The following is a 23,491-nucleotide window of genomic DNA, read 5'->3' on the forward strand; positions in this document are numbered from 1 at the left end:
CTCCTTCAGGTAGTGAAGGGCGGGATATAAATCCAATCTCCTCCTCCTCCTCTTTTTCTCCTCCTTCTTTTCGTCAATGGGGACCCAAAGTTCATCACGTTGTTCTCTCCTCCATTTTCCCCTCACAATGACTCTGTGAGGTAGGTTAGGCCAAGAGTGTGTGACTGGCCCAGTGTCCCCGTGAGCTTCCAGGGGTGAATGAGGATTCAAACCCAGGTCTCTCTGATCATAGTCCAACACTCTGACCACACACCGCCACACTGGATAGAGCCAACAAGTGGAGACCTGCAAGAAACTTGTGGGATGGTTATCCTATTCCTCGCACCTTTGCTTCCTCCTGTCTCCCTCTACCTCTCTCACATTCTTTCTCCCTTCTGCCCCCCCTTTCTTTCTCTTTCTCTCTCCTCCATGTATGGTTTGGAGAGTGAAGTCTATGGCATTATACTGATCTCTAGTTCCTCCCCTCCTCAAATCCCACCCTCCCCAGGCTCCACCCCACAAATGTCCAGGAATTTCCCAACCTGGAGTTGGCAACACAATTTCCTTCCCACCCAACAGCCAACCTACCTTTATCTGCCTCTCTGTCTTCAGTTTTCCATATCCCCACCCCTCCCCACAGCCTCTATCTAGGAAAATTACAGTCTTTCTCCACAGTGGGGACCAAAGCAGCTTACATTATTCTCCCCTCCTTTTTATCTGCACAACAACCCTGTGAGGTTGGCTAGGCCAAAAGTATGTGACTGGTCCAAAATCACCCAGTCAGCTTCCACCGCAAGATGGGGATCTGAACCTGGGTCTCGCAGACCCTAATCTGAAGCACTAACTGATGCACCGCACCGGCTTTCATAGGGTGGCTGCTGATGAATGTTAGCCAGATCCGACAAGCCCAAGCTAGAAGAACCAGCAGTGTGGCTCAGTATAAAGCAGCTTCATTTCTACATTCTCTCCCTATCTCTCTGCCTGTCCTACCTTCAAGGGTTCTTGTGAGGGTTAAATTAGGAAGAGGAGGGATACATGCTACATGTTGCTTACTGTAAGTTAAATATGAGCAGCCAGTGTGATGCAGCGACAAAAAAGGCTAATGCGATCTTGGGGTCTAACAACAGAGGCATAACATCCAGATTGCAAGATGTGATTGTCCCGCTGTACACTGCATTGGTCAGGCCGCACCTGGAGTCTTGTGTGCAGTTCTGGAGGCCTCACTTCCAAAAGGATATGGACGGAACGGAGCGGGTGCAGGGGAGAGCGATGAGGATGATCGGGGGGGGGGGCCTGGGGACCAAGCGGGGGAGAGGGGGAGGGTGGGGGGGGGGGGGGGGGCCTGGAGACCAAGCCCTGCAAGGACAGGCTGAGGGACTTGGGAATGTTCAATCTGGAGAAGAGGAGGCTGAGGGGGGTCAGGATCGCTCTCTTGAAGTATCTGAAGGGCTGTCGCTTAGAGGAGGGCAGGGAGCTGTTCCCGTTGGCAGCAGAGGAGAGGACTCGCAATAATGGGTTTGAATTAAGGGCAGGAAGGTCCCGGCTGGATCTTAAGAAAAACGTTTTGACAGTCAAGAGTTGTGGAACAGTGGAATTGGCTGCCTAGGGAGGTGGTCGGCTCCCCCTCCCTGGCAGCCTTTCAAGCAGTGTCTGGACAAACACTTGTCGGGGATGCTCTGGGCTGATCCCGCACTGAGCAGAGGGTTGGACTAGATGGCCTCTATGGCCCCTTCCGACTCTGTGATTCTAGGATTCTTTAGCGGTTGGCTAAAAATACAAGAAAAACGTCCTAGCCTCTGTGAATCATTCTTCCCTGACTCCTGCTCCCCTCTCGAGAAGTTGTATATTTTAAGCAAAACGGGTTTTTTCCATCCCTCCGTCGGTGCCAAATCGCAGAGGAAGTCCTGTTGTGTTGCGGCGATGGAAAAGCCTCCGCTTGCCAAACGGGGTAGCCAGCAGGCCACGTGCAGGCCTCCTCCGCTCCTCCCGTGCTCCCGTTTGTGATCCTCCCCTTCTGTGTTGGCAACGGTGCCACACAGGATGGGACGCTGTCCTTTTGCCAGGGGGGGAAGATCAGCCATCGACACCCCTGTCTGGTTAGATGACCCGAGGAAGAGCCGGGGAATGTGAGCCAGAGTTCAGATTTCAAGATCTCTGCCCTTGCGAAAGCAGCGGAGAAGGTCTGTTGCAAGGAGTAATATGGAGCCTGACGGTCTGTCCCAAGATATAAATTCTGGAAGCTTAGGGGAGGGGTTGTGGATCGGTGGCAGAGCATCTGCTGTGCGTGCAGAAGGTGTAGTGTATTCCAAAGCCGCCATGGAATGCATGATGTATGTGAAACATCTCATTAACTTGTAATGTTAAGCTTCATCCTGGGCTAGGATCCAAATACATCCAATGGTATTGCTAGCCCAGGAAGTAACAAGCCAATCACTTTGCAGCAAGCTCCCTGAGCGGGAACGGCTGTGATTGGTCCTTATATGAACAGCCTTATTGGTTGGTATGTGTACAGTGGGCATGGCTACATTAGCCGGGAATGTTTAAAAGCAGGGCAACTGCAATGTAAAACCTGAACCGTGTTGTTCTGGCTATCAGATGTTGATCCGTGTTGGAGTTGTGTTCGAGTTGAAGAATAAAGCTGTGTTCTTGCTGAATCACTCTCCGACTGCTTTGTTGGCATCTCCAGTGAAAAGGACCAGTTGGTAGGGGACGTGAAAGAAGAAGAAGAGATTGGATTTATACCCCGCCCTTCACTACCCAAAGGCGTCTCAGAGAGGCTTAAAATCTCCTTTCCTTTCCCCTCCCCACAACAGACCCCCTGTGAGGTAGGTGGGGCGGAGAGAGTCCTTTTGAGGACTGCCCTTGAGAGAACAGCTCTGAGAGAACTTGTGACTGACCCAAGGTCACACCAGCAGCTGCATGTGAAGGGGTGGGGAATCAAACCCGGTTGAGCCATATTTGAGGGGAACTGCTTTTTTCTGTTTTTTTTCCTGAGACTCAGTTTGGTGTAGTGCTTAAGTGCGCGGACTCTAACCTGGGAGAACCGGGTTTAATTCCCCACTCCCCCACATGCAGCCAGCTAGGTGACCTTGGGTCAGTTACAAGTCTCCGTCTCCTCCTCCTCTTCTCCACCTTGCTAGGTTTTTATACATGCCGGGCGTATGCAATCGCACCCAGGCGTCCTCTGATAAATTTGCTCCAGTTTTATATACTAAAAGGGAAAGATAAGGGGGGGGAGGTTTAACATGGAGGAACGCGGGCAGCTGAAAAGGGACAGCTCAAATTTTATCCTGCACGTCAAATTCAGAAGCAGATCTTCCTACGTGCAGACCAGCTGTTTGTTTTCCCCGAGCAGGAAAGAGAAATTTGGAAAACCCTTTTCTGAGCCAGGCAGGTGTTGGGGGCTTTTTGGCTGCTACCTACGGCGTGGTGGGCAGGAAACTGAAGTCAGGAAGTCTTGCCCTTTTTGATGACCTCATAGTCAGGCCACTCTCCAAAGGACATGAAAAGGCAGAATTCCCCTGGTCTCCCGCCATGGAATATCCTTTTCCTCTGTACTCTGCATACGGCGGCCATTCGCTTCCCATTTAGACCCGGGTTTCGACAGGGTTGTTAATTATCCTCCTTGGCTTGAGGCCTGATCAGGAAATTCCCTGTGGGTGGCTGCCCCGGAGGGTCACTAACAGGTAGGTTTGCTAGACCACCGGCATGGGACGAGGAGGGCAAGGTTGCCACCTTCTGTTCTTGTTAGATCGCCGCTAACAAAGAACCGGGGAGTGATTTCAACAAAAGTGATCAGCTTTATTGTAGGTACGAACAAGCGCTTGAAAGAAGTCATAACCAGAACAACTTAACGTTGGGAGCTAGGCTCCTTTTAAACATTCCCGGGCGAACGTAGCCACGCCTATTTACAATAATCAACCAATGAGGTTGTGCGGATAACGTCCAATGAAAGTCCTTCCCTTGCAGGGAATTGGTATTGTTCTGATTGGTCGCTCCCAAGATTGTGGAGCGACCAATAGCAAGTTGGCTCGGAGGAGCCTTCCTCTGGCTCGAGCTTATCGTGGAGAGTCAATGCGGCGATTCATGTAAGTCTTTCCGAATACATCACAGTTCTGGTCACCACACCTTAAAAAGGATATTATAGCATTGGAAAAAGTGCAGAAAGGGGCAACTAGAATGATCAAAGCGTTGGGACACTTTCCCTATGAAGAAAGGTTAAAGCGCTTGGGGCTCTTTAGCTTGGAGAAACGACGGCTGAGGGGTGACACGATCGAGGTTTACAAGATGATGCATGGGATAGAGCAGGTTGAGAAAGAGGTAGTTTTCTCCCTTTCTCACAAGACAAGAACTCTTGGGCACTCCATGAAATTGCTGAGCAGTCGGGTTAGAACAGATACAAGGAAGTACTTTTTCACCACAGGAGGTGGTGGTGGCTACAGGCATGGAGGGCTTCAAGAAGGAGCTGGATAAACATAAGGAGCAGAGGTCCATCAGTGGCTATTAGCCACAACGTATAGGTAGGAACTCACAGGCTGGGGCAGGTGATGCTCTGTATTCTTGGTGCTTGGGGGGGGGCAACAGTGGGAGGGCTTCTAATGTCCTGGCCCCACTGGTGGACCTCCTGATGGCACCTGGTATTTCTGGCCACTGTGTGACAGAGTGTCAGACTAGATGGGCCGTTGGCCTGATCCAGGGCTTTTTTTGTAGAAAAAGCCTAGCAGGAACTCATTAGCATAATAGGCCATACCCAACAGCAGGAACTCATTAGCATATTAGGCCACACCCCTGACACCCCCATGTTACCAGAAGTGTGGTCATCCAACCACACCCACCTTTTGCTTCTTATTCTCTTTATCTTGTTTGTTGTCAAAACCCAGGGCTTTTTGTTTGGAGCAGGAACTCCTTTGCATGTTAGGCAACACCCCCTAATTGTGGCCAATCCTAATGAGTTTCTGCTGTTGGGTGTGGCCTATTATGCTAATGAGTTCCTGCTGGGTGTGGCCAACTTGGGAGCCAGCTGGAACTCCGTCCCTGTGCGTTCCTGCCCAAAAATAGCCCTGGCTTGATCCAACATTGGCGTCTCTTATGTTCTTATGATGGGAATGTTCTAGAGATTTGGGGGAGGAGTCTGAGGAGGACAGGGACCTCAGTGGGGTACCATGCCATAGAGTCAAGCCCGTTGCCAGAATTTTTTTTTAAATTTGGAGGAGCCTTTAAATAAGTTGGTCACCCCCACCCCAAGCAAGTGTCATTAATACAATTTTAAAAAATGGAAGTTGTGGGGCCTTGGTGGTAAGTCAGGAGGCCAGATCAGACCACCTTTCAATGGCCGAATCTGCATTCGCATTTTTAAATCAGTTTCGTGCTGCTGCGAGGCCGTCTTTCTCTAGGCTCGTTTGAACGTTGTTTGGAGAAGATTCGTTTAAAGCAGTGCGGGGGCGCAGTGATAGCGGAGCCGCCACGAGAGGGCGACAGACATATGCAGACATGCGAAAGTATGCCAGCACTGTTGAGGTGTGGAAACGAAAGCAAATGTAGACAGCTTTTTTTGAAGACAGAGTCGGAAGGCTGGGACACCAGTGGGAAAGACAAATGCAGATTCGACCAATGTCTGTTATTCTTTCTGTCACGATTATCTTAGCCTGGTCCCAGTTCAGAGCCAAAAGGGCTTGAGGGGAAAGACCGAGAAGATGCAGCTTGTTATGAACAGCTTTCAGCCAATTTGACTGGAAGCGGTCTGTGAGTACCATGTGAATTAGGTCCTGAGGGTGAAAATGGACTCTAAGCCAATACCTAAGTGAGGCCAGAGTAAGTTTGGCTACAATCATCATCATGCCAGTTTCTAAACGGATAAAGGCATTAGGCACCCCCCTGGGGACCTGAAGGACTTTACATTTTATGCAATATCTATTTGTTGTTACTTTATTTTAATGTATTTTTATATATCCTTTGTATTTATTCTAGCTGTTTTATTGTGTAGTCAGTATGTTTTCTAACGTTAGTGTGATTTTGTTGATTTACTGGCTTGATGCCGTAATAAACAATACAATACAGACTTCAGTCAGGGGGCCAGGTCCCGAGGGGCCCCACTGTAGCTACGGGCCCGCATAGAGTGCACCCTCCAAAGCAGCTATTTTCTCCAGGGAACATGTGAGGCATGGCCAAGTGACGGCATCTTTCTCCCTCAGTTGACGGAGCCCCGCCCCCTTCGACGGTGATTGGCCAGACGAAAACTCTGGCCAAAGTCACCTTCAGTCCCAGCGTGGTCCAGCAAGCCAAGATTGCACGGAACGGCATTCTGGGAGATTTTATCGTCCGGTACGATGTCAACAGGGAGCTGAGTGTCGGGGACGTGCAGGTAGGGTGTGAATCGGCCCTCCCCTTATGGCACTGTGAAATACATCATACGGGTTGCTGAAGACAAATGCGAACCCACCCACTGCATACTCCACCAGGTGAATGACACCTTGTCATGATCTGTGTAGGATTGGGAGACAGGGCCTGGTGCGGCCTAGGCCCAGGAGAGACCTGTGTGGGAGTGGGAAGCAGACAGCCTACAATCCCCACAATGCTTAGCGACGGTTGTAGCCAATCTGTGTCCAGGGATTCTGTGAGGGGATGGTGACTTAAGCTTGGTGAGCCTTGGATAGTAACCCGTTAAGTGAAATAGGTAGTCACGTTAGATTTGATTGATTTTGCCTTGAGACGCTGATATATATTTTAAGCACCTTGTCTTGTTTTCAATGCCCCATTACTGTATTCATAAACCATTTGTTTTATGTTCCCTGCCTGGTCATCACGCCTATGTTTCTCGGCTTAAAAGGGGCATTTTGTTTGGGCTTGGGAGGGTACTCTGGGTCTTCCCAAGGGGACCCAAAGTCCAGAGTGGTGGTAGATGGAGGTGGCAACCCCCTGGGGGTCATGGCAGACCTTTACAGACTTGGGAATGCGGAATGAACAGGTGAAGAGGATTCTTGTGAAGAAGGGCATTACCGAGGCTTTTAGAATTGTGTGTTGGCTCGTATGGGACACAGCAGGGGGACCAAACAGTGGCTTGTGAGTCACAGATACGGATATGAAGCGCTTCTTGTGTGTCTTTGGGGAAACTCAAGAAACAGGCATTCAAATCATGGTCACTGGCTCCTGCTAATCCCATAAGAGAAGGACTGGCAGTCAACAGAGTAGTATTCCATATACACATTCTTGATTTATCTGGCCATTCATTCAAGGAACGGAGACTGAACATCATAGTCCTGTTTCATGAGCTATTAACATAGCAAAAGATCCTGTGTGTATGGCAGCCCGTGTGTACGGGCAGGAGCGGAAGCAAGCAGATTTCTAGCAACCACAGTGGACCAGATGGCTTCATTGACCAGCCTTAAAAATGCACTGCAGTATGTCAGACTGGGGAGCTGCGGTGGCTCAAGTGGTTAAGATGCTGAACTGCAGGCTGTGGAAGGTCGGTAGTTCAGCAGTTCGAGACCCGGGTGCCGCATGACGGAGTGAGCTCCCATCTATAGTTCCAGCTCCTGCCAACCTAGCAGTTCGAAAGCAAGAAATTGCAAGTAGATAAATAGGTACCACTTTGGTGGGAAGGTAACAGCATTCCGTGCGCCTTGGTGTTTAGTCATGCCGGCCACATGACCACGGAAACGTCTTCGGACAGCGCTGGCTCTTCGGCTTGGAAACGGAGATGAGCACCGCAACCCTAGAGTCGGATTCGACTTGCTTTCGAGCGAGGGAATCTTTACTTTTAACTTTTTATGCCTGAGATTTATTTCATAAGACATGTTCTACACATTTGCTCAAAGCTCTTTATGAAGTTTCCTTATGCTATAATATTGTATTTAACTTGAATAGAATTATCAGACAAATAAGCTCGCATAATTGTTAGAACAACTGCTTTTCCACGGTGTATTTTGTTTTCTTGGGGAAGGCTAAAATCCTGGTCATGTGCCAAGGGATGCATTCGGCTACTGATTCGTCTCCCTCCTCACCTCCACCAGGTCCTGAATGGATACTTCGTGCACTATTTTGCTCCCAAAGATCTCCCACCACTCCCGAAGAACGTTGTGTTTGTGCTGGACAGCAGTGCCTCCATGGTGGGGACCAAACTACGACAGGTGAGGACCTCCCTTCGGAGTACCCAGTGGTGTGCAGGGCCAAATGGACAGCTGGGCATTCTGGGAAACTATTTTGTCATTCCCTGGGTATACAGACGAGGATATGGCCAGTGACAGTTCACGGATGGAATGGACCGGGCAGTAGGTGACATGCAAGACTGAGGATCTGGAGATTGGCTTCTAGACTGAGTAGACAATACTGTCCTAGAGGAACCAAGGGTCTGATTCAGTACAAGGCAGCTTTATGTGAGAATCCCATTCAGATGAGGGGTCAGCGGCTCCGTGGCAGAGCATCAGTGTGACCAGGGCTCTTTTTGTAGAAAAAGCCCAGCAGGAACTCATTAGCATATTAGGCCACACCCATGACAGCACAGCTCATTAGCATATTAGGCCACACACCCCATGTTACCAGAAGTGTGGTCATCCAGCCACACCCAACTTTTGGTTCTTATTCTGTTTACCTTGTTTGTTGTCAAAACCCAGGGCTTTTTTTGTAGCAGGAACTCCTTTGCATGTTAGGCCACACACCCCTAATGTAGCCAATCCTAATGTGTTTCTGCTGTTGGGTGTGGCCTATTATGCTAATGAGTTCCTGCTGGGCGTGGCCAGCTTGGGAGCTAGCCGGAACTCCGTTCCTGTGCGTTCCTGCCCAAAAATAGCCCTGGGTGTGACATGCAGAAGGTCCCAGGTTCAGTCCCTGGCATCTCCAGGTAAAAAGGACCAGGCAGTAGGTGATGTGAAAGACCTCCGCCTGAGACTCTGGGGAGCCACTACCAGCCTGAGTAGACAATATTGACCTCGATGGACCAACTGACCTGATTCAGTAGAAGCCAGCTCCATGTGTGTCCATGTATGCATACTTTGTCTACTTCAGGACTTCCTGACATGGCCACAATATCCTTTGTCATATTTATGGGGGGGGAGGCCATGGCTTGGGTATAGAGTACCTGATATGCAGCAGGTCTCAGGTTCAGTCCCCAGCATCTTCAGCTAGCAAGGACCAGGCAGGAGGTGATATGGAAAGACCTCTGCCTGAGACCCTGGAGAGCCGCTGCCAGTCTGAGTAGACAATAATAATAATAATAATCAGGGGTCATTTCGTAGAAAAAGAGCTAGGGGAACTCATTAGCATAACTCATTAGCATATGCCACACACCCTGACAGCAGGGGCCCGGCGGTGGACCTGCAAGGCCGGCGGGAGTGTGAGGAAGCCCCACCAAGGCCCTCCCTGGCCCCAGGCAGGCAGGGGTGGGGAGAGGCGGTGAGGAAGCAACTTACCCTCCCTCTTCTCCTGCCTCCTCCTGGCTGAATGAGGGCTGGAAGCGGGGCGGTCGGAAGTGGGGGGCAGGGCTTCATCGTGTGCCCTGCCCCCCCGCACCTCACCCGGGGGAACTGCCTTCCCCCCCGAAATGACCTCTGATAATAATAATACTTTCCATTTATTAATTGCTTTCCCCAGTGGGCTCAAAGCGATGTACAGTTACTCAATATAGACAAGGGGCTAACAATGTTCGTAGGGGATAGGGAAGACAACATATATTCATTTTTTAATTGCACGCACCATCACTGCCCGGTATAGACGTCTTCTGGCTTGGCTCCGTCGTTTTCCGCACGGCTGCGTGTTGGCCAGGCTTCAGGACCCGTATGTCAATTGCCACACTGCCACCGCCTGGCCGGAACATCCATTGCAGGGATTCTTTCGTAGCCGAGAAGCCATTTCGCCTTCCAAGCCTCGATCAGGACGTCCGACCGTCAGCTAACACCCTCCCACAAGGGAGATTGGCGTGCCCACCCTCTCTAAGGAGTGGTTCCCATTTTATCTACTCGCCGAAGCTTTCAAATCGCTGGGTGGACGATGAGCTGGGGACAACAGGCTGGCTGCTCACACCAGCGCGAGGCTTGAAATAACACAGTTCAGATGTTAAGACAGTGGGATATACCCACTGTGCCACCGCTCCCCTCTGACCTTGAAGGACCGAGGGTCTGATTCAGTAGAAAGCAGCTACTCGTGAGAATCCCATTCATGACAGAGGTCATGGCTCAGTGGTAGAGCATGAGTCCCCAGCATCACTTTATGCTTACCAACACTGAACTTCATTTGCCACCTTGTCGCCCACTCACCCAGTTTGGTGCAGTGATGAAATGCGCGGACTCTAATCTGGGAGAACCAGGTTTGATTCCCCACCTCCTCCACTTGCAGCTGCCGGATGACCTTGGGCAAGCCATAGTTCTGTCAGCTGTTCTGGAAGGATCTCTCTCAGCCCCGCCTACCTCACAGGCAATGCTCCCTCTCAGCTGAGGATTGTGAGCAAAAATTCTACTTTGTGAGTTACTGGCATTAATGTTGTGAGCGAGTGATTTGGCTGCTGTATAAATTAGTCTGCTCTGGAGCCACATCCTTCCTGAGCTAAGACAAAACGGTGTGAGCCGGAGGCTAAAAAAACTGTGAGTTAGCTAACACTGACTCAACTTAGCGGGAACATTGCTCACAGGGTATCTATTGTGGGGAGGGGAAGGGAAAGGAGTCTGTAAGCCACTTTGAGATGCCAAGTGAAGGGCAGGGTATAAATCCAATCTCCTCCTCCTCCTCTTCTTCTTCTTCTTCCTCCTCCTCTTCCTCCTCTTCCTCCTCCTCCTCCTCTTCTTCTCCTCATCTTCCTCCTCCTCCTCCTCTTCCTCCTCCTCCTCTTCTTCTTCTCTCGGAGCTCTTCACAGTCAGTCTTGATTTTCACCATCTTGAATAACTTGGCGTCATCTGCAAACTTGGCCGCTCTTACCCCTCGTTCCAGGTCATTTACGAACGGAGTAAATAGCGCTTTACTTGCCCCGAGACGGATCCTTGTGGGACCCCACTGCCGACTTCCCCTCCACTGAGAGAACTGTCTGTCGATTCCTACTCTTTGCTCCCCTGTCATTTAACCGGTTTTTAATCCGTAAGAGAACCCGTCCTGTGCTTCACGGGGAACTGACCCTGTCAAGACCACGTCCTCATTAGTTGCGGCCCGATGCAAAGCCCCGTCTTGCCGAGAAGGCCGAGGAAAGCAACCCAGAGCGAGCAAACAGCCGCTCGAAAGTGGGATTAAGTCTCTCTCCTGCCAGGAACTGGTGTGAGCAGGCCAGCGGAGAGCAGTTGATGGATTAACCTTTCCAGCAGTTTTACTTTCCCCCTGATGAAGCGTGGATTAGGAGGTATTAACATTTTTTGATTCAGGCCCCCGCTGTTTGAAACAGCCAGGGGTTAACCCTTGGAGACAGGCGAGGCCGTGATCCAGCACAGAGTGAAACTTGCTGAAACCCCATTGATTTCGGCGGGATTGCGCCGCGATTGGCCCAAGGCTTCCCACGAAGTTTCGTGGCAAGCAGGGATTTGAACCTGTGACTCCCTGGTCCGATTCTGACCCCACCACACCACACTGACTCTGTCACGTTGCTGTCCCACCAGATCCAGGGGGTGAATGGGAAGGGGCATGGATAAGAATGTGAAAAGAGCCGTGCGGGATCAGACCAATAGTCCATTTAGTCCAGCATCCTGTCTCACACAGTGGCTAGCCGGTTCCCCTGGAGGGCCAACAACAGGGCACGGAGGCCGAGGACTTCATAAGAGTATCAGAAGAGCCCTACTGGATCAGACAAGGGGTCCATCTAGTCCAGCATCCTCTCCCACACAGTAGCCAACCAGTTCCTTTGGAGGGCCAACAACAGGGCACAGAGGCCGAGACCTTCATAAGAACATCAGAAGAGCCCTATTGGATCAGACCAGTGTTCCATCTGGTCCAGCATCCTGTGTCACACAGTGGCCTGTCAGTTCCTTTGGAGGACCAACAACAGGGCACAGAGGCCGAGGCCTTCATAATAACAACAGAAGAGCCCTACCGTATCAGACCAGTGGTCCACCTAGTCCAGCATCCTGTCTCACACAGTGGCCAATCAGTTCCTTTGGAGGGCCAACAACAGGTCATAGAGGCCGAGGCCTTCCCCTCATGTTGCCTCCTGGCTCTGGGATTCAACGGTTGACTACCTCTGAATGTGGAGGTTCCCCTCAATCACCATGGCTAGTAGCCACTGATAGACTCATCCTCCGTGAATCTAATCCCCTTTTTAAGATGTTTATTCCTGTGGCCATCACAACATCCTCTGGCAGCAAATTCCACATTTTAATCACTCTCTGTGTAAAGCAGTAGTTCCTTTTGTCCGTCCTGAACAATGGGGGGGGCATCTGTCTGTACCCACAGAGCGGTTATGTAATAGTCACCCGACCGGCAGAAGGGAAGCCGTCATTAGAATCTGAGTGGGAAAAGGGAATGAATGGACATGCGAAGGGCTTCCAAATGAGGAGGCCATTGTTGCGGCTCAATGGGAAGGTTGTTGTGTGTGCGGTCGCGACAGCGGAGCATTGTGTCCCTTTGAACTCACTCGGTTTCCATTTCGTGCGCTCGGGCAACCTTGCGTTCACCCTTGGGCCCACGCCACACCACAAGCGAGGGATTGTGTGACGGAAATGCCACCGGTGCTGCAGTTGCAGTCTGTGACGGTCCTCTTTCTGGACCGATGTCACGTTGGTATCTGAGAATCCTCATATTGGTAGCTTTTCTTCAAAACTGGGTGCAGGGGGAGTTATTCAGCTCTTTGAAGACTGCCACTGATCTCCTTGCATTGTGTGGGATTCAACAGCAGAGCATTTTAGTCCGGGCATCCAGGAGGGACAAGCTCTCTTTGTTCCATTGGTTTGTTTTTGGAAGGACGGAAAGCCCTTCTTAAAACATATCCATAAGCCAACTTTTGAAGTCCTAGAAAAAGTCTAAGAACATAAGAAGAGCCCTCTGGGATCAGACCAATTGTCTATCTAGTCCAGCATCGTTTCTCACACAGAGGCCAACCAGTTCATCTGGATGGACAACAACAGGACATAGAGCCAAGAACTTCCCCTGATAAGAACATTAGAGTCCTGATGGATCAGACCAGAGGTCCATCTAGTCCAGCATCTCATCTCACACAGTGGCCAACCAGTTCATCTGGATGGACAACAACAGGACATAGAGCCAGGAACTTACCCTGAGAAGAACTTAAGAGTCCTGCTTGATCAGACCAGAGGTCCATCTAGTCCAGCATCTCATCTCACACAGAGGCCAACCAATTCATCTGGATGGCCAACAACAGGACATAGAGGCCGAGAACTTCCCCTGAGAAGAACATAAGAGTCCTGCTGGATCAGACCAGAGGTCCATCTAGTCCAGCATCTCATCTCACACAGAGGCCAACCAATTCATCTGGATGGCCAACAACACGACATAGAGGCCGAGAACTTCCCCTGAGAAGAATATAAGAGCCCTGCTGGATCAGACCAGTGGTCCATCTAGTCCAGCATCTCATCTCACACAGGCCAACCAGTTCATCTGGATGGACAACAACAGGACATAGAGCCAGGAACTTCCCCTGATAAGAACATAAGAGTCCTGCTGGATCAGACCAGAGGTCCATCTAGTCCAGCATCTCATCTCACACAGAGGCCAACCAATTCATCTGGATGGCCAACAACACGACATAGAGGCCGAGAACTTCCCCTGAGAAGAATATAAGAGCCCTGCTGGATCAGACCAGAGGTCCATCTAGTCCAGCATCTCATCTCACACAGGCCAACCAGTTCATCTGGATGGACAACAACAGGACATAGAGCCAGGAACTTCCCCTGATAAGAACATAAGAGTCCTGCTGGATCAGACCAGAGGTCCATCTAGTCCAGCATCTCATCTCACACAGAGGCCAACCAATTCATCTGGATGGCCAACAACAGGACATAGAGGCCGAGAACTTCCCCTGAGAAGAACATAAGAGTCCTGCTGGATCAGACCAGAGGTCCATCTAGTCCAGCATCTCATCTCACACAGAGGCCAACCAATTCATCTGGATGGCCAACAATAGGACATAGTGGCCAAGAACTTCCACTGAGAAGAACATAAGAGTCCTGCTGGATCAGACCAGAGGTCCATCTAGTCCAGCATCTCATCTCACACAGAGGCCAACCAGTTCTGCTGGAGGGCCAACAACATGGCATAGAGGCCAAGGCCTTCCCCTGAGGTTGCCTCCTGGATCTGGGATTTAGAGGATTAGTGCCTCTGAATGTGGAGGTTCCCCTCAGTCACCATGGCTAGTAGCCATTGATAGACTTGTCCTCCATGAATCTATCGAAGCCCCTTTGAAAGCTGCTTCCTGTGGCCATCACTACATCCCCTGGCAGCGAATGCCACATTTTAATCACTCTCTGTGTAAAGTAGTATTTCCTTCTGTCTATCCTGCATCTACTGTATCAGGGTTCTTGAAAATTTAATAGTGTTCCCAGTTTCCAGGTGGGAGCTGGTGTTCTTCTGGAATTACAACTAATCTTCAGAATATAGAGATCAGTTCCCCTGGAAGAAGCAGCTGCTTTGGAGGGTGGACTCTATGGCATTATAACCCGCTCAGTACCAGAGAGTCTAGGAGAAAAGGAAGTACCTCCCCTGGTTACATCCCACCAAATCTCCAGGAATTCCTGAAGCCAAAGTTCGCAACCCTGTATAGCTTGCTCTTGTACTTGCCTACCTGGCTATGAAGATCTTCTGCTTCTCTCTGCAAAACCAGGGCCAGTTTGGTGTAGTGGTTAAGTGTCTAGACTCTAATCTGGGAGAACCGGGTTTGATTCCCCCCTCCTCCACATGCAGCTGTTGGATGACCTTGGGCTAGCCATTAGGGTTGCCAAGTCCTATCTTCCCCCCCCCAGTGGGGGACTTTGGGGGGTGTTCCTGGAGGGGGATCCCCGACATGATGGCATCACGTTGGCGATGTCCCCCCCCCCGCCCGCCTGCCCGACAGGGGCTCCGGCTTCCTGCAGTTAAAGGGGCCCCTTTAACGGCAGGGAGCTGGCATCTCCATGCGTCCAGTCGGCTTGGGGATGGGGGTGGGGCTTCACTGGCGGGTAAAAGTAAAGGTTCCCTTGCTCAAAAGCCATTCGAATCCGACTCTAGGGTTGCGGTGCTCATCTCTGTTTCAAAGCCGAAGAGCCAGCGCTGACCGAAGACGTTTCCGTGGTCATGTGGCCGGCTTGACTAAACACCAAGGCGCACGGAACGCTGTGACCTTCCCACCGAAGCGGTATCTATTTATCTACTTGCAATTTCTTGCTTTCGAACTGCTAGGTTGGCAGGAGCTGGAACTAGAGGCGGGAGCTCACTCCGTCATGCGGCACACTCGGGTCTCGAGCTGCTGAACTACCTGAGCCACTGTAGCTCCTTCACCGGCAGGTAGAAGCCCCCCCAAAGCGGGGGACCCCTGCCAAACCAGGGGGGTTGGCAACCCTACAAACCATAGTTCTGTCAGAGCTGTCCTTGAAAGAGCAGTTCTGGAAAGAGCTCTCTCAGCCTCACTTACCTCACGGGGGGTCTGTTGTGGGGAGGAGAACATAAGCCACTCTGAGACTCCCAGCGGAGGGCAGGGTAGAAATCCAATCTCCTCTTCTTCTTTTCGGTGCCGGCACCTCACGTTTTAACTCTTCCCTCGGAGAACGGCGTGGTGCTTTACCATAACTGATTGTTTTATCCTGACTCTCCTTTTACACATTTTGTCTGGTTTTATCTGTTTTAGCGACTGTGAGTTCTTGCTATCAGGATAAAAGCAAGGTAGATTGGGCCCCCGTGGCATATTTCAAAAAGACAAATTGTTCTCTAAAATTATGTTGGGCAGCTGCTAGTCAGACAGGTTCTGTAATGTCCCTTCTGGGCATCAGAGAGCGGTAAGTTCTCAGGTAACAGCTGATTTCTGGGATCTCAGGTAGCATCAGCTCTGGTAGGAGCCCCTGACCAAGATCTCAGGTAGCAGCAGCGTTCCCAGAGCGTTAGGCCAAGACAAGCAGAGCGGGGCTCCTTCCTTTCCATGTGAACATTGAAGAATTTCAGACAGACGATATAATCCGGAAGAGGAACGGTTCCCAAACGGTTTCTGGTCTGTCATTTCAGACGGAACCGTTTTAGAACTGGTTCCCTACTGGAATATATTTGTAATTTCAGACACAAACGCTTCTGTCCCGTTTAGGAAACGGGGCTGAAGCGTTTTACCTGTCAACCGCTTCCAAATACTCCTCAGTTTCCTCTCCCGGTTCCGATGCGCTTTTCCCCCGCCGTTTTTCGCCCGCGTGGGCGATCTCCGGCTTTTTTTTTTTGAACGTTCAGTTTATAGTGCTATAACGGAATAGCAGTATATCAACGCCATTGGAATGCCTGGAGTGTTTTGTTACAGTGCTATAGCGCTATAAAGTGAACATTTTAAAAAAAAGGCGGAGATCGCCCACGTGCGCGAAAAATGGCGGGGGGGAAAGCGGTGCAGTCTGAAATGGCAAACCGCTTCAGATCCAGCTCTTTACCGGAAGGGAAAAGCCAGGTGTGAAATGGCAGCCCTATACCGGTTTACTCCACGACGGATCAAAAACGTCTTCAAAACGGGTTAAAAAGGGTAATGTGAAATTCCTCGTTCTCTTTTTCAAATGGAATTTCATACCTTCATCCATTCCAGCTGGGTTGCCAGTTCCAGGTTGGGAAATTCCTAGAGATGTGGGGTGAAGCCTGTCGAGGTCAGGGTTTGGGAAGGGGTGGGACCTCAGCCTGAGATAATGCCAAAGACCACCCTCTGAGGCAGCCATTTTCTCCCAGGGAGCTGATCTCTGTCTTCTGGAGATCAGTAGTGTGCTGGGATATCTCCAGGCTCCACCTGGAGATCTGGCAACCCTAGTCCCAACTGTCTCCATTGGCATTGCCACTTCAGTGGGAACGAAATGATTCCTGCTTCTCTTTAGGGGGAAATGATCTAGGGCGTTTCCTCGCAGCGGTCAAAATCAGAACAAGGATGTTGCTTTTGAAAAAGGAACAAAGCATTCTACCACGATATTTTTGGCCAGGATGAAGCAGAGACTTCAGAATTGTCCACATAGTTTCATTCAAACATCCCATGGGAAAAGGATGTTATCTCCAGTAGCAGATTAAAAATAACCTAGGAGGAGAAGAAGAGATTGGCTGTATACCCCCACCCTTCACGACCCGAAGGAGTCTCAGAGTGGCTCACAAACTCCTTTCCCTTCCCCTCCCCACAACAGACACTCCCTGTGAGGTAGGACGCCACGGGTTGGCCACGGGTGCGCTACACTTTCCAAATGTTGCAGTGTGGTCGCACCCCGAAACGCCGCCCGACATTCGTGCCTTTCGCGCGGCAAATTCTCTGTGTGACTGGGGCCGATAATTATTAATTATTATTTGCAAAGTCACGAAAGCCGATGAGAAGGGGACACAGCTGACATCTCACAGGATATCCTTCTCCAAACTCCATTTAGGTTGACATAAGAATACCAGCTCTCCCAGTTTTATAGAATGGCCACTGAGGCAGCAAATAGTGAATGGCCACGGCCACCCAGCAAGTTCATGCCTGATTGAGCAACTGTAGCAAAAAACTCTGTCTTTGACTCACTGTCCCTGGCATTGCGTGAGCACAAGGGGGGTGTGTGTCCTTGATCGTTCTTGGATGTGACCCTCCAAGGTCACCAGCTGGAGATCTGACTCCACATTCCTTTGCGACTGGTCATGGGGCTTCAAGTGACCTCACTGGCCGTCCGTGCGAGATCACAGGGGAGGCTGAACAGAGCTCACTCAGAGGTTTGCGATCCTTTCCAAATTGGCCTTTGCCAGGAAGCCGTCGCTGTTTTGGGGGCTGAAAGGCTGGGTTGCTGAGTTATTCTGTCAAATGCTGTTAACATTTATAGGGAGGAAAGATTATCCTGTACTACTTCAACCTGTAAATTATGGAATCTAAATCTAGGTGGTTTCAGAGGATAGCCATTTGTTGTTGTTCAGTCGCACAGTCGAGTCCGACTCTTCGCGACCCCATGGACCATCTCCCGCCAGGCCCTCCTGTCTTCCGCCGTCCTCTGAAGTTGGCTCAATTTCATGTTCGTTGCATCTATGACACTGTCTAACCATCTCATCCTTTGCCGTCCCCGTCTTCTTTGGCCTTCAATCTTTCCCAGCATCAGGGTCTTCTCCAGTGAGGGCTCCCTTCTCATTGGGTGGCCAAAGTATTTGAGCTTCAGTTTCATTATCTGGCCTTCCAGGGAACAGTCAGGGTTGATTTCTTTTAGGATTGACTGATTCGATCTTCTTGCAGTCCAAGGGACTCTCCAGCACCATCGTTCAAAAGAATCTATTCTTCATCCCAGCAGCACCTTAGAGTCTGAACTCTCCCTAGAAGCTAAAATCCAGGGGTGTCGAACTCATTTGTTACGAGGGCCAGATCTGACATAAATGAGACCTTGTTGGGCCGGGCCGTGTGTGCCATAAAATGTAATGCCAGACAGCAGAGATATAAACTTTATAAAGGACACACAAACACAAAGATATATTTTTACTTAAAATAAAAACATGCTTAAAACATTTAGCACTCTTGCAATGTTTTGTTTATTTAACAGTGTCTGATAACTGACACCTCTTGCTCTGAATCATCGCATCAAAATGTCTGTGCTGTTGCAGTCTTGAATTCGCTGTTCAGGTGTGTATCTGTAAGCTGCAAAGCTACGAGGACGCAGCAGCAGCAGAACTGGAAGAAGAAGCAGAAGACAGCCTGTTCCACTGCGGGGCCTGATAGAAACCCTCTGGGGGCCTCATCTGGCCCCCGGGCCTCATGTTTGACACCCCTAGACTAAACTGAGGCTATTGTGCTTTGGTCATATGATGAGAAGGCAGAGCTGCAAACCTACGAGGACGCAGCAGCGGCAGAACTGGAAGAAGAGGCAGAAGACAGCCTGTTCCACTGCGGGGGCCTGATAGAAACCCTCCGGGGGCCTCATCCGGTCCCTGGGCCACATGTTTGACACCCCTGGACTAAACTGAGGCTATTGGGCTTTGGTCATATGATGAGAAGGCAGAGCTGCAAACCTACGAGGACGCAGCGGAAAGAGGAAGACCCACCAACCTGAGATGGGTTGACTCCATCAAGGAAGCCATAAAAGGCCCTCAGTGTGCAAGACCTGAGCAAGGCTATTATTGATAGAAAGTTATGGAGGATGTTGATTCATAGGGTCACCATAAGCGGGAAGCGACTTGACGGCACCTTGACACACACAAAGCACCTTAGAGACCAACCAGAGCAAGTTTGGTGTCGTGGTTAAGTGCGCGGACCCTAATCTGGGAGAACCGGATTTGATTCCCCTCTCCTCCACTTGCAACTGCTGGATGACCCTGGGCAAGCCATAGTTCTGTCAGAGCTGTTCTCTCAAGAACAGTTCTCGAGAGAGCTCTCTCAGCCTCACCTCCCTCACAGGGTGTCTGTTGTGGGAAGGGAAAGGGGAAGGAAGTGAATGGAGAGCGTAAGCCGCCAAATCTACTCCGAAATCTCCAGGAATTCCCCGACGCAAGCTGACAATCTTAGGAAAGTTTTTGGTGATTGTGCCTGAGCCCGCGTGCGGGGAGGGCGGGGTATAAATTAAATTAAATAAATAAATAAATAAAATCTTCCAGACTGTTTTGAGCACAGAGGCATCTCAGATTGGGTCTGCTGTTCCGGAGGAGATCAGGGCCCTGCGGGACCTTCTGCAGTTCCGCAGGGCCTGTAAGACGGAGCTTTTCTGCCAGGCTTTTACGTAGGGGCTGCCGCTGCCACCACCACAAATAGCGTGGGCAACAACGGGGCTAGGGGGGATGGTCCCTGGAAGATCTGCCAGGATACTGCGTGGCGCCGTATACCAACTGGTTGTACACCAACTACAGGACAATACCACCTTTATGAAAGACTGAGACCATCTTGTAATTTTATTTGGTGACCATCTTGTTTTTTACTGAGCACCTCATTTGTGTCGATAATTACTGTTTTTTACTGTTTTTATGCGATTTTATGCATGGGCACTTGTTGCTCCTTGTAAGCCGCCCTGAGCCCGCTTGCAGGGAGGGCGGGATATAAATGCTAAAATAAATAAATACAGCACAGTTGGGGTAGCATGAGCCCAGATTGTAGACCTCTGATGGATCTGGTATGTTCCTGGTGTTGGAAATATGTGTGTTGCAAGGTCTAAAGTCAGTCATTATAGGGTTAATGTGCTTACCTTGTGGGCTATTGTTTAGACTGACCTGGAAGGGAACCTGGCAGAAAGCCAATGGGGGAAAAAAGCCCGGGAAACTGAAGCCTATTTACTAACAATCATTGGTTAATGCATTCAGGTGATTTCCTTCTAAGGGTCAAGAAGAAGGGCAGAATCTCCATTAATATCTGTGTGTCTGTTGTTTAGGGTTGCCAAGCCGCGGCGGGGGATCCGCACATCTTCACAGGATCCCTGCCGCGGGGGACAGTGATATGTGTTGCACCGCTGTCGCCAGGATGTGACGCTACGCGTCGCTCTGGCAACGGGACTCCAAACAGTCCCGTTGCCAGAGCGACGCGTAGCGTCACATCCTGGCGACAGCGGTGCAACGCATATTGCTGTCCCCCGCGGCAGGGATCCTGTGAAGACATGCAGATCCCCTGCCGCGGCTTGGCAGCCCTACTGTTGTTGCAAGCATGTAGACTGAAGTGTTTGCTGTTTTGTAGATTTTCCTGTGTCCCCGTCCCTTTAGAATGAAAGATTTTTTACACAGAAGGAAAATGCCTCCTCTCCAGTGAACAAAGATCCATTGCAAACTCTGAATATTTAACTATTTTTACCAATTTCCCAACACCCGGAAGAGCATTACACTCCGCTGAGAATAATCTACTGGTGGTCCCTGGCCCTAAAGACGTCTGGCTGTCCTTGACCAAGGCCGGGGCCTTCTTGGCACTGGCTCCCACCTGGTAGAACTCTCTGCCGAATACAACCAGGGCCCTGCAGGTCCTGTAAGGTCACAGGTCCTGTAAGGCAGAGAGGTTCCGCCGGGGCCTTTGGTTGAGGACAGCGACGGCTCTTTCATAGCCGGCACCCACCTCTTCTTCTCCTTCTTCTTTTTACCTCCACCCTTGCTTTGGCCCTCTCCTCCCCTACCTGCAAGCCAGCGATGCAGTCCATCATGGGGTGGCGATGAAATTGTCTGAGGCCATCTGAAACAATGTAGATCCAGGTGGTCAGCTGTGTTGGTCTGAAGCGGTAGAGCAAATGTAGAGTCGCCGGAGGCACCTTTAAGACCAACAAAGTGTTATTCAAGGTATGCACTTTCGTGTGCATGCACACTTTTTCAGATACATTGGAATGGCAGGGGAGGCTCAAACTTATAGATGGGCGGAACGGCAAATTAACGTGTAACATGATGAAGGTGGGCAAAGACAAAAATAAATAACAAGCTAAGGTTATAAGGTCAACCAGGGGTCATTTAGTAGAAAAAGAGGTGCAGTAGCTAATTAGCATAACTTATTTGCATGTGCCACACCCCCTGACACCACCGGAAGTATGTCAGAAGGCAACACCCACCGCTCAGGCTCCACTGGACTGTTTTGGATTGCTAGCTATTTGGGGGGGGGGACGTGCAGATCTGTCCCCGCAGAGGAGGGAGAGCTTGTGCCTTAAAGGTGCCACTGGACTGTTTTGGACCAGGGGGCCGGTGGGGGGGGGCTCTGCAGCTTACCTGGCTGCTTCTTGCTCTGACTGAGGGCTGCTGGGAGCAGGGGGTGGGGCTTGTTGAATGTGCCCGCCCCCTGGGCTCTTTACTGCCGGAGCTACAGTCCTGTGTGCTCCTGCAGGAAATGACCCCTGAGGTCAACAGCTGTAAAGCAATAAATATGTCAGAATAGCAAATAAATGTGTAAAGTTATCTATACATCTAATTCCCAACATGCCCCCTATGTGTGGATACTTATTTCCGCAAATCTGGGGGATGTGGGGGGTCAACAGATATTCCTGCACACTGGGCGCGCTCTCCAGGTGTGCAAAAAGATCTGAGATGTTTCAAAAAGTATACAGGGGATACTTAAATCCCCCCCAAAACTACAACTCCTTGCTCTGGGCATGCACGGGGAACTCACGGCAGCACGGGAACAGAGCGAGGGAAGCCACCGCGCCACTAACCATCCCCGCTGGTGCTCCAACTGTCACAGCCACTGTTCCCTCTAAGCTGAGTTAGTGTGAGCTAGCTCACAGTTTTTTAGCCTCTGGCTCACACATTTTTGTCTTAGCTCAGGAAACATTATGCAGCAAGCAAATCGCTCGCTCACAACTTTAATGCCAGTAGCTCACAAAGTAGAAGTTTTGCTCACAAGACTCCACAGCTTAGAGGGGACATTTGTCACAGCAGCAACAACCTTCCCTGCACAGAGAATGGACTTACCCAGGGCTTTTTTTGTGTAAAAAGCCCAGCAGGAACTCATTAGCATAATAGGCCACACCCAACAGCAGAATCTCATTAGCATATTAGGCCACACCCCTGACAGTGCAGCTCATTGGCATATTAGGCCACACCTACCTTTTGCTTCTTATTCTGTTTACCTTGTTTGTTGTCAAAACCCAGAGCTTTTTTTGTAGCAGGAACTTCTTTGCACGTTAGGCCACACACCCCTAATGTAGCCAATCCTAATGAGTTTCTGCTGTTGGGTGTGGCCTATTGTGCTAATGAGCTCCTGCTGGACGTGGCCAACTTGGGAGCCAGCCGTTCCTGTGCGTTCCTGCCCAAAAATAGCCCTGGACTTACCCTTGGGAACTGTGGCTGCCGTGCGAGGGAACTCTGGTTACTTCGGGGACCTCACCTCAACACTGCCCCCCCTTCCATTTCTTCTGTCTGTTTGGAATTAGTGGCGAGGAAGCCGAGCGCAGCTCTGAGCCCAGCCACACTTCGCCCATTTAATCTTTCTCCTGGCAAAGGGCTGCCAGCCGGCCCTGGTCTCCTCCCGCTAATGCTCCGCTCCCCCGGCAGCCAGCCGACAGCCCACTCAGGTCTGCTGTCGCCTTGCACGTTCTGGCCCGGCTGAGGCGTCCTGAGGCCTCCTCCTTGCGCCTCCTCCAAGCTCAAGGGCTCGTCGTTGGTCGGGGGATCAGGCCACTGCCTCACCGGCAGCCTCCTCGCTTCCCCTGAGGCTCCGTTGTGCCAGGTCAGTCTCCCACGGGCTGGGTGCTGTTGCCCAGGTATGTCAGGAGAGCCAGTTTGGTGTAGTGGTTAAGTGCACGGACTCTAATCTGGGAGAACTGGGTTTGATTCCCCACTCCTCCACTTGCACCTGGCTGGATGACCTTGGGCAAGCCGTAATTCTGACAAGAGCTGTTCTTGAAAAAAGAGCAGTTTCTGTCAGAGCTCTCTCTCAGCCCCCACCTGCCTCACAGGGTGTCTGCTGTGGGGAGGGGAAGGGAAAGGAGCTTGTAAGCTGCTCTGAGACACCTTTGGGTAGTGAAGGGCGGGGTATAAATCCAATCTCCTCCTCCTCCTCCTCCT

The 23,491-nt window shown here is 50.7% G+C and overlaps 1 protein-coding gene across 1 annotated transcript in view; it reads left to right on the forward strand.

Annotated features, from left to right (window-relative positions):
• Nucleotides 1-23,491, forward strand: part of ITIH5 (inter-alpha-trypsin inhibitor heavy chain family member 5) — a 78,155-nt gene that overhangs the window by 33,676 nt on the left and 20,988 nt on the right. Inside the window, exons 6-7 of the mRNA XM_015425098.1 lie at nucleotides 6,171-6,340; nucleotides 7,989-8,105. Coding sequence (XP_015280584.1) covers nucleotides 6,171-6,340; nucleotides 7,989-8,105 — 287 coding nt within the window. The remainder of the gene's footprint in view (nucleotides 1-6,170; nucleotides 6,341-7,988; nucleotides 8,106-23,491) is intronic.

The sequence above is a fragment of the Gekko japonicus genome, unplaced genomic scaffold (assembly GCF_001447785.1).
Source record: "Gekko japonicus isolate JY-2015 unplaced genomic scaffold, Gekko_japonicus_V1.1 scaffold3155, whole genome shotgun sequence".
In the NCBI taxonomy this organism is placed as follows: Eukaryota; Metazoa; Chordata; class Lepidosauria; order Squamata; family Gekkonidae; genus Gekko; species Gekko japonicus.